The sequence below is a fragment of the Hydra vulgaris genome, chromosome 03 (genome assembly GCF_038396675.1).
Source record: "Hydra vulgaris chromosome 03, alternate assembly HydraT2T_AEP".
Taxonomy (NCBI): domain Eukaryota; kingdom Metazoa; phylum Cnidaria; class Hydrozoa; order Anthoathecata; family Hydridae; genus Hydra; species Hydra vulgaris.
Window position 1 is genome coordinate 18,797,501 of NC_088922.1, and position 12,313 is coordinate 18,809,813.

The 12,313-nt window shown below is 28.7% G+C and overlaps 1 protein-coding gene across 1 annotated transcript in view; it reads right to left on the bottom strand.

The window, feature by feature from the left end:
* The window catches only part of LOC101239095 (uncharacterized), a 49,898-nt gene that overhangs the window by 28,825 nt on the left and 8,760 nt on the right, over positions 1 to 12,313 (bottom strand). Inside the window, exons 2-6 of the mRNA XM_065792557.1 lie at positions 9,519 to 9,716; positions 9,214 to 9,318; positions 5,492 to 5,550; positions 1,666 to 1,760; positions 1,372 to 1,577 (exon numbers count right to left, since the gene is read on the bottom strand). Coding sequence (XP_065648629.1) covers positions 1,372 to 1,577; positions 1,666 to 1,760; positions 5,492 to 5,550; positions 9,214 to 9,318; positions 9,519 to 9,716 — 663 coding nt within the window. The remainder of the gene's footprint in view (positions 1 to 1,371; positions 1,578 to 1,665; positions 1,761 to 5,491; positions 5,551 to 9,213; positions 9,319 to 9,518; positions 9,717 to 12,313) is intronic.

The window sequence follows — 12,313 nt, forward strand, 5'->3', positions numbered from 1 at the left end:
AGTTAAATATTTAAAAAAATTTTTACATTGAACAAATAATTTATAATTAACAAGTGTCATTTTGCAGAATATATTGTAAAACATTTTGCAGAATATATATTACACAATGATTGAAATTTTTTATATAATTATTTACAAAAGTGATGGTATATGTGTATTAGAGGCTACCAGTAAATATTTTTTTGGTTAAAATGAAAGAAATGTAGAAAATTTTATATTTTCAAATAATAACACAGTATGCCAAATTATCATTAACATTAGCTCTCTCTATATGTATGTATGTATGTATGTATGCATGTATGTATGTATGTATGTATGTATGTATGTATGTATGTATGTATGTATGTATGTATGTATGTATGTATGTATGTATGTATGTATGTATGTATGTATGTATGCATGTATGTATGCATGTATGTATGCATGTATGTATGTATGTATGTATGTATATATGTATGTATGTATGTATATATGTATGTATGTATGTATGTATGTATGCATGTATGTATGTATGCATGTATGTATGTATGTATGTATGTATGTATGTATGTATGTATGTATGTATGTATGTATGTATGTATGTATATATGTATGTATGTATGTATGTATGCATGTATGTATGTATGTATGTATGTATGTATGCATGTATGTATGCATGTATGTATGTATGTATGTATGTATGTATGTATGTATGTATGTATGTATGTATGTATGTATGTATGTATGTATGTATGTATGTATGTATGTATGTATGTATGTATGTATAAATGTATGTATGTATGTATATATGTATGTATGTATGCATGTATATATGTATGTATGCATGTATATATGTATGTATATATATATGTATGCATGTATGTATGTATGCATGTATGTATGTATGTATGTATGTATGTATGTATGTATGTATGTATGTATGTATGTATGTATGTATGTGTGTATGTGTATATATATATATATATATATATACATACATACATGCATACATACATACATGCATACATACATACATATATACATGCATACATACATTCATATATACATGCATACATACATATATACATACATACATACATACATACATACATACATACATACATACATACATACATACATACATACATACATACATACATACATATATACATGCATACATACATACATATATACATCCATACATACATATATACATACATACACACACACATATATATTTTGTACATACATATTGTTTTGAAAAAAAGCAAATGAATAATTATTTTTTTCACAAAAAAATTTCTCTTTTTTCTATATTAATTTATCTAAAAGACCACAAAATACACAGCCAAAGCAAAGAGATAAAAACATTAATGTTTACATCATGTTTACCTTGTTTATTGAAGTCGATTGTTGAATTGAATTGTTGTTGCCTTGAATTGTTGTTGTTGTTGTTATTGTTGTTGTATTTAGAGTCACTTTTGTTGTTGTTGAAGTTGAAGTATTTATATTATTTGGAGCTGAGTTGTACATTGATAATAAAAAATTTATTGGTTGTACAGATATTCGATATGAATTTCCGTGATAACTAGGAAGATCTAAATATAAATTAAATTTTAAATATTTCAAAGTTTTTTATTTATTTCAAAAAAATTTTTTGATTTATTAATGATTTAAACTACAAACTGCCGTTAAGTGATGTGCCAAATGCAATTGCAGCATAGATAGGATTTGTAAGTTGATAAAAGTTAGAACTGTCTAGAGTTTTTGATCTTTCAAATCTAAATTATAAATTGGAAAAATCTTTTAAAATTTATATTTTTTAAATCTAGTTCTTAAAAGATAGAATTAGCTATCGAAACATATTTAACAATATTTAGCTTTATCAAGTTGCATTTTTACTAAATCAGGCACAACTTTTTAACAGCTTCCTGTTAGATTTACTCCATTTAGACTAGCTTCCATAACCCATATTCCGACCACCAGAAGAAGAAGCAAACAAAGAAGTATATTGAAGTGTGTTTCCAAAGCAACTAAATCATTACAAGAAGAAGCAAGCAAAGAAGTATTCTGAAGCATATTTACAAAGCGTTTTACAAGCAAATCATTATTTTCAGACTCATAAAAACTTATAAAAATAATTTCAGACATTGCAAGAGTCATAGTTTCAATATAGCTATGTCATGTCAAGTAGAGCAATGTTATCTTATAGACCATCTCAGGTTTTTGTTTTTATGCACATTTTTATCTCATATATATGTGCACATTATGCACATATACAGAGGTGGCTATTAAATTAGCATAAACCAAAATATTGATTCTTTTTAAAAAGTATCTTGAGAAACTGCCCTTGGCATACAATTATTATTACCGCTGTAAAGCTGCAGTGACAAGTTTTTGTTGGTTTCAATTGTTGCTATAATTTTCGTGTTTATTTAAGAAAATTTTGAGAAAAATTGAAGAAAAAGGTAAATTTTGTTAACATGGCCAAGAATTGTTAACATAACTGAGAATTCTTAAGTTACTATTGTTATTTACATGTATATTAACTACAAATTTACTTAATAAATTTTTCATATTTTAATATCCTTAATATCACTCAAAATCATGTACTGTACTCACTTTTGTGTGTAATCATGTTATTTTTTGTTTTTAAAGGCTGTCACTGATAATGGGTAAAAGAAATGATGTTTCTCTAATGAAGTTGGCACGCATTAAAGTATATCTTAAGGATATGAACTACATGTAAGAAGCTATTTCAGAGAAAGTTGGTCTGTGGTCAGCAGAGTGAAGAAGAGAATCACTAAGAGAACATCACCATTTTCTACAAGAAGGAGTAAATGTGCAAGACCAAGAAAGATAACACCTCAAGACGATCATGCACTACGAGCGGTCAAAAGTAACAGAAAAGCAACATCAATGCAGTTAGTCAAACAATTTGAGAAAGCTGGAGTAAAATTGAGTGATAGATCAATATGGAGACATCTTTTCAACAGCGGATATGTGGCAGGAAGATCACGAAAGAAGCAAAAGTTAACTGAAGCGGTATGAATGAGCAAAACAACATTGCGACTGGATGGAGGAAGACTGGGAGAAGGTAGCATTTAGCAACGAAAGTACTTTTGCGTGGTGGATGATAGATCAACCTATGTGAGAAGGAAAGCAGAAGAGGAGTTTCATCCAGACTGTGTGGTTCAACCTGTCAATTGTAGATATGGATGCGACCGTATCTACATTGTGGAGAAAACAATAAAGCATGACCAGTACAAGAAGGTGCTTTAGGAGAGATTGCTACCACAAATGAAGGCATAGTACCCCATAAAAGATGGCATCTTTATGCAGGATGGTGCCCCTTGCCACAAGGCAAAATCTGTCATGAAGTCTTTAGCTGACAACAAGGTGCGTGTTCTAGATTGGCCTGGCAATTCACCCGACATGAACCCAATAGAGAATTTTTGGAAATCATCAAGAGTAAACTTAGCCAGTTAAAACCAACAACATAGCAGCAAATAATTGAAGGAGTCATCAGTGTTTGGCACAGGGATGAAGACATGACTGCTGTAAAAAACTAGTCTCAAGCATGCCAAACCGTATTCGCAAACTGCTTAAAGTAAAGGGTGGTTTTACCCATTATTAATTCATTTTATTGACAGTACTGGTGCTAACCACAATTTTTGACAGTTTTTTGCTGAACTATTACTGCATTTATACATTATTAAATAGCATTGATGAAATAAAATGTTTTGTATGAATATGTGCAAGCTAGTGTAAGTTTTCTTAACTTTTTACTGTTATGCTAATTTAATAGCCAGGTCTGTATATGAGAAGAGTGCATCCTAAAATGCTTAGATCAACATCAACACAACAAAGCGGTTCTTAAGAAAACAATATTTAAATAGTGCATTATTTTGCATAAAATTTACTTCTTCAATAATTTTTTCATGGTATGGGGAAACATCTGTTTCAGCTGGAAGATCAAAGACAATAATCATGTTAGTTAGCAATGCTGTCATTGGATAACTTTTGACTTAAAGTAAAAAAATTCTTTACTTATTACTTAAAGATCCTTTTACTGATTCATTATTAAATGAAGATTTTTAGCTGAGCTGGATTTTTAGGCATCTGGGTTAGTTAGATTTTAGATAACTGGCTGGGTTGGCTTTTATATATCTGCCTGGGCTAGCTTTAAAGCAAACCTATGAAAGTATCTATTTTAGTCTGACATTATGGAATGTCAAAACTCAGACTTTGATATTGTGTTGTAAAAATTTTCTATAACATACTTACTACATTAAAAAAAAATAAAGTATAAAATGAATAAGCTGTAGTTAAAAAATAAATAAAAATTTTTTTGGGAGAAATTTAATGGAAAATAACCCACTATTTAAAAAGTGTTTTTCCAGAATTGAAATATTTCTTATTGATCTAAAATTTTTAAGACGTGCTTTTCTCAAATATTAGATGGTCTATAAGAAACTGCTTAAAATTTGCTCAATTTAGCATGGAATGACTCTACACCCTTTTAAATAGACTAGCTTATTTCAAGAAAACATACTTCTAATCAGTGGTGTACACTGGATTTTTATATGTTTTAGTTTTGACACTTATAGGCATTGTGCAAACTATAAACTTTTGTATATTTATGCTTATATCAAAAAAGAATGTTTTGCAAAGAATTGGGGTGATTGGAGCTTGGGAACAAAAAAACCCTAATTTTTAGGCCCACCCAGCCCTTAACGTGGGAGCAACGAGTTTATAAAATATTTTCTTTACTATTTTTATCTAAATTTATATTCATCAACAAGTTTCAAATTTCATGCAATAACCTGTTAGTGTTCACTTTTTATAATTTTTGAAAAATATGAGATTATTGCATGAACTTTGAAATTTGTCAAGCAATAAAGTAAAGTTAAATTGCTCAATAATATAGAAAAAAAGTAAACTTTTTTTTTTTTTTTTTGGATTTGTTAATTAATTTTTTTTATTCTTTATTTATTTCTTAATTTGAAAAAAATTCTTTGAATTTCACTTAAGTAGCAGAAATTTGATACAAGAATTGATAACTACTGGTTATTGCTGTAGTTTTTATACCTGAACAAAATGCAACCTATAGAGCTAACAGATTAGTTTTATATTTTAGTCTAAATGAACATTTATGTGCTTGCTAGGTAATAAATGAAAATTTTTAATCTTTTATTTATTTTTATTGATTTTTTTTTTAATTTTTTAATTTTTTACATTCTAATATTATTCATTTTTTATACATGTATCAAAACAACTAACAAATTTTTATTGTGTTGTTGATTATTTAGATAAAAAAGTTAGCTCAACCAAATTTAACAAAATTCGATTCCTTTTTCTAGTTATATAAGGTCAACAATGAAAAGTATTAGAAGTGCTTTTAAATTTTGACCTTAGAAAATAAAGATTATAAGAGAATCACTAATCAGTATAATATCTTATAAGACAAAAACCATTTACCATTGAACTCTACACAAAGTTTATTTCTTACCTACAAAAAAAAGATCCATCAGGCATTTCTTTTGATTCCAATAAAGCAATATCACTCCCCTAAATGTTAAGAAAATTTTATACAAGTTATTCACATATTATTCATAATAAATCAGGGTGATAGCCAGGAATATATTTTTTATGACATTTTTATGATATTGGGAATATTTAATGCATATGTTTAACAAAATTATTAGGAACTTTTAATCATATGACGGGAAAAAACACACACTGAAACTTTTTAGTCCCTGTGTAATAAGTTTAATAAACTCAGAACAAGAGGTACTCCACTGTTATTCAGGTTGTTAGCCCTCTCAGCTATCAATTTAAAGTTCACAGCAAGAGGTAATCCACTGTTATTCAGGGTGTTAGCGCTCTAATCAAGAGAGTAGACAATACCAATTACCGAATGAATTTAGATTTTCTTAAACAAAATAATTGGCCAAAATTGAGTGCCAGTTCACACTTTCTTATCCAGCATTCTAACGCTCTTTTGGAACTCTTTGAATGAGTGATAAAACTAGATACAACAAAAACTGAAAATGACAAAAATATTAAAAAATTTGAAGACAGAAATAAATATAGCAGTTGAGTCAAGCAAATCTACCAGTGAAAGGTCTCTTATTGTCAAACAGGGTATACAAAAAAAGAAGCCTACAGAGCAGCTGATCAAGAGCAAAAAATCTCATTATTTATGGAGTAGCTAAATCAACTAAAAAAAGTATTGAAATAAAATCAAAAGAGGATGAGAAAATTAAATAAAACTTTTAAGCTCATAAATTAAGAGAATGTAATACAAAATTTGTTAGATGGCTGAGATCTAAAACTAATAAACCAGGTCCAATTCTTGTTGAATTAGCTGAGGATATTCTTCACAAAGAAATATTAGCATCAGCTAAAAAATTGAGAAGTAATGTCACACATAAAGATATTTACCATAATCCAGATTTGACTGAGGTTTAGAGACTCCAAGACTTTAACCTCAGAGCTGAAAAAAATAAAATGAATCAAGCAAGAACAGACAATGATCCTTTTGGTATGGCATTCATGCCAATAAGATCAAATTCATAAAAAATTCTTAAATTTCTACATAATTCAGTATCATATGGCAATGAAATTAAAAACTGTCATGTTTATACCTAAATGTTTATACCTAAAATCTCTCTAGATAACAAGTTAAATTACGTTAAAGTGGTAGTTGAACAATACAAACCGAATGTAATTTCTGTGACTGAGACATGGTCTAAAAGTGATTCAGTTGTAAACATTGAAGTTTACCATCTGTATAAAAAAGACAGATCAGATGGACAAAAAGACGGTGGTGTTTGTTTATGTATAGACAACTCATTAGACTTCTATGAACTTAATGATGCTGTTCTAAATCCCTGTAAACTAGAACAAGTGTGGGCAGTTGTTTATTTTGAAAATGACAAGTATTTACTTGGATGTATCTACAGGCCAAATGATTTTTTAGAATGACAGAACTTAATGTAGTTTTTAGCCTGGCACACAAATATATAGCAAAAATAAGTTCAATGACTTACTGATAATGGACGACTTCAATTTCCTATCAATCAGCTTGTCAAATACAAGCTGATTGATAGGAAAATTGATTACAACTCAGTCAGCAAGTGTTAAAGAAAAAGATTTAAAATTTGTTTAAGGAAACATTTTAACAAACAGAGCCCATCTAATAATATCTTTCAGATTCACTTGTTTGATAAACCAATACGTGACAATAAAAGCAAGCAAAGATTTATGTTTTCTAATTCCAATTTTGAACTCATATCTGATCTAATTTCAAATGTTGACTGGGTACAATGCTTAAGTAATAAAAATGTACAAGAAATATTTGATGAACTGATTTTTTACACCAAGGTAGCATGTAATCATTTCACTCCAATTAAAAACCTTTAAAAATCAGACCTGGGTTAAAGTTTCTTATTAGAAGCAAACAAAATTTAAGATATAAAAACTGCTTGTGTAAATGGAAAGACCCGGTGTTGAAATTTAAGTACAAAATGATTTGCAAAAATCTAGACAAGATTAAAAAACTGTGACAAAACATTGAGTTTAATCTGGTAAAAAGAGCCACCAAGAATCCAAAGCTTCTCTACAACTACATGAACAATCAACAAGCAGTCAAAGATTCTATAAAAGCATGAAAGGGAGATAATGGTGAAACCACTCGAAATTTAAAAGACATTGCTGATATCTTAAACAAAAAATTTCAAACTGGATTTGTGAAAGAAGATGATAGTCTGCTGCCTTCTTTTGATTTAAGAACTACTGAAACACTCATTATGACAAATGAAGGATTTACATATGAAGATATCATCTAAGATTAAAAAACTTAAAAGAAAACAAATCAAGTGGTGTTGATAATTTAGATTCAGCTATTTTAAAGAATTGTGCATCAGCATTTGCCATTCCACTTACGTAAATTTTTAAAGAGTCATTTGAAACCAGAAAACTGCCAGTGCAATTTAGATCAGCAAATATCACTCCTCCAAGGGTCAGTAATTGGACCACTCTTGTTTGTTCTATTTATAAACAATTTACCTGAAACTCTCAAAAATCTAACCAAGCTGTATGCAGATGACAACAAAATTTTGAATGAAATGCTTTCATGCGCATCAACTCTTTCTTTGCAATCAGATCTCAAATTAGCTTTTAAGTGGACTCAAGACTGGCTTGTGAAATTTAATATTTCAAAATATATGGTCATGCACTTTGGCTGGAATAACAAAAAATCACCCCTTTACATCAATGAACAAAAGTTAAACATAACAGAATCTGAAAGTGATCTTAGAGTAATTTTTCAAGCAATCTAAAATGGAAAAATCATGTTATAAAATGCATAGGCAAAGCCAACCAAATGCTGTGTTGGATTAGAAAAGACTTCATTTAGTTAGATATTAGACTCCTGAGAATACATTATGTTTTTTTTGTGCGACTACTGTTAGAGTTTACAGTAGTAGTTTGGTCACCTGTTTGAAAGAGTGAAATTGATTTATAAGAAAAAGTCCAACATGATTAATACCATCACTTAAAAAAAAAGCTATGAGAATTGCCTAAAAGCTCTCGACTACCTTGACAAAAAGAAAACATGATTCAACTTTTTAAAATATTTAATAATTTTAACAATTTGAAATAGTCAAATAAATTAGCTTTTAACAAACTCAAACGAGAAGTCACCACTTTAAATACGTCAAAAAAATCAATAAGCAAGTGTGTCATGAAAACATTTTATTTAATAGATTAGCCATTTTATGGAATAGCTTGCCAAGAGAGTTGGTTAACACACAATCAGTTAACAGTTTTAAAGCAGGTCTTGATTGCTAGATGAGCAGTAATCAAGTAAACTGGCTGTCATAGTGTGTTAATACCACACTCACTGGCTCACGCCAGTTACAACAATTACTAATACTAATATTGTCTTATTATATCAAATAAAAAAAGTCATTGAATTTTGGGAATTTTAAACTTATTGGGAATTCCGTGATATACGTGGCACTATTGGGCTAGCTAATACACTGTAAATGTAATTATTCTCAATATTGCAAAATTGAGTATGTAAATTAAATACAATATATAAATTGAAGGTTGTTAAACAACAATTAAATTTTATATTTCTCTCATTATCAAGACATGGTCTAAATTTTGAAAATCAAGTGAAAATCTATTAATGATTTTTAATCTAATTTATTTCCAAGTGTATACCTGTGGAACAAACTGTGGACTGGTGTTTCTTGTGATTGAATTTCCATTAAAATTTCCTAACAAAACATTTCCAGATCGTACACAATATTGTCCCCGAATAGTAACCTAAGAGCAAAAGTTTTATTTATATATAAAATGTATAAAATTATTAAAATATATGTATAAAGTGTATAAAATTATTACTATTTATCACATAATAATTAAATGTTATCATATTTAATTTAAAATCTTTAAATTAAATATAATAAAATTTAAAATAATAAAATAATAAAAATAAAAAAAATCTAATAAAGGAACAATCTTACCATGAATAAGCCAGAATTCGAATTTCTTTGTCCAAAAGCAACCCAATTAATATCTTTACTTCCCCATAACACAAAGATTATTTTATCTTGTATTTTATCAAATTGATAAGTGGCTACAGCATTGCAATCAGTTACTGTACAATCTTCTTTATCACGAAAACATGCCACATTGTTATTTCCACATATGGAAAGATCTAACTAATTATAGATTAATAAATTTAATATTCTTATATTTATATAAACGAACAAACCTTTTTTTATTACATGTTTTATATTACGGTTAATTTTTATTTTCAAAATTTTTTTTTAAAAAAATATTCACATTTTACAGTCAAATTTTCAATAAAATATCTTTCAATAAAATTTATACTGATGTAAAAGTGAATTTTATCTTAACAATACAATAATACAAGTTTTAATTTAATTAAAAAAACTTAATTTATACAAGGAATTTATTTATACTCTCGAGTCCTTAATATAAGGAGGTGGGGAGAATGGGGGAAGTAAAAAGGAGGTGGGTGGGAATTTGTCCAGATGTAATAATCGGAGAGAAATTAATTTAAGGAGAGGGGGAAATTTTTTATGCTGCGTTATAAGTTTTTTTTTTTAATTTCAGTTTATAAATCCAAACTAATATCTTTTACAAAACACCCATAAAACTATCTAATTTTTTTTTTTTAATTTTTATTTTAGGTGCCCCAAGAAGTCCTAACGGTCTTGTCACAGAGCACCGCGGAAGTGTATTTGACCAGGAAGTTCACGCCTCCTTCCTTACCGTGACGCGAAAATATGTCCAGAGCTCGTTTCGAACCTGGATCTCCTGCTAATAAAGCAAGCTTTCTAACCACTGCGCCACGGCCGCACAATAATTCTAGAGTGGCTTGCGGTCAAATGCACATGTTCTAACAGCTGTTTTATAATAATTAAATAGAATATATGCTGATATAAGTTTTATACTTTGGTGAGAAATAAACCATAGCTTGTTTTTGACAAATCATAATTTACTTGGTCGGCGATTTTTAAAGACTGTTTACACTGAAAATTTTTGATTTTATCAGTGGCTGAAATAATTATTTTCTTATTTATAAGGCCGATTTTTACTGATTTTTGTTGTTGTTGTTGTTGTTGTTGCTGATAACAAGTAAAAATTAGTAAACAAGAGGGTCTTAATAAGCTTGGGGTGGGTGGGAAAATTTTCAAAAAATTATTAAACGTCCCCCTCCCCCATTTTTTTAATTAAGGACTTGAGAGTACTGATTTAAAGTCCATCTTCACATTTTTTTGATCTTGATTCATGAAAGAGACTCAAATAACCTGTTATCAAGTTAGATTAAAAAAAAAACTTTTTGATGATACTTGTAGTTTTATGCCAAATAGAATAGCAGCACTCATCAACCATATATTTAAATCAAAAATTAAAAAACCGTTTAAAAATACAATTAAAAAACCATTACAAAATACAAGAAAACAGTGGAATGAGCTCTAGCATAAAATAATATAAAAAAAACATCTTTAATAATCATTAGTGTTAAATTAGGAAAAAAGGAATCTGTTCATGTCTACACTTAGAAATAATCTTACTCCTTTTTTTAATAGTTTAGTCTTTTTATAAGTTAGAATATTTTATTTTTCAGCAAGAGGGCGATTCATATTGCCCTCTCACTGAAAAATAAAATATCCTATATTTCGGGAGCTTTCATGTCATTAATATAGTTTATTTGAAAATCAGATGACTTTGAGTCACTTGTTTTGAAAAATGCCTTGCATTCATTGAAAGCATTGACATGATAAATTTTTATTATTCCTGGTGTTTTTTTTACTTATAACCAAGGTTTTTTGTTGTCTATTTACTAATGATTTCATGATTGCCAATATAGATAATATTTTATTTTTCAGCAAGAGGGAGATTCTTATTGCTTTTTCGCTGAAAAATAAAATATCCTATATTTCGGGAGCTTTCATGTCATTAATATAAACAAGTGACTCAAAGTCATCTGATTTTCAAATAAACTATATTAATGACATGAAAGCTCCCAAAATATAGGATATTTTATTTTTCAGCGAGAGGGCAATCAGAATCGCCCTCTTGCTGAAAAATAAAATATTCTAAGTTATAAAAAAACTAGTAGCTATCATTAATGGTTTAAAAATATTGAAAAAATCCATAGACGTTTATATACATACTTTCTCATTCTTGTTCATACATTTCAAACAAGAGACTTAACTCTTCCTCCAACACCATCTACAGCCCCTTTTCTATGTGAAATTGCAAAATATTTACACTCTAATGTTTTTGTTATAATGCAAAGATAATTGGTTGAGTAATTTCATCATAAACTTACTTTTAAATTCTGATGATGGGCCATCGGTGAAAAGAGTTTCAGTATCGTTATTACAGTTTTCAGACATAAGTATCTCATATAATTACCCATCAAAGTAGTAAACACTACCTTTGCCCTTGCCAAAACAGATATGTTTTGCAAGTGTTGTTGTTGAAAACAGTACCAGTAAACAATTGAACAGTGTTCCTACCATTACAGTGCACTTTGTACTTCATTTGGATATTCGCAAATACATGCCATTGCAAAATCCACCTGAAGAACTCTTTCCCCTGCAATCCCCTTGTCTTTTTTAAATTCTGCTGCTTAAACTCTTTTTATATGAATGTGTACCTTAAATTTAGATAAGATAAAAAATAATTCCTCTATTACTTCTCCTATGCACCCATTTTTAGATTGTATTTGAAGAGACCGAATATGAACTATTTGATGTAATTGAAGAAACCCAATATGAAC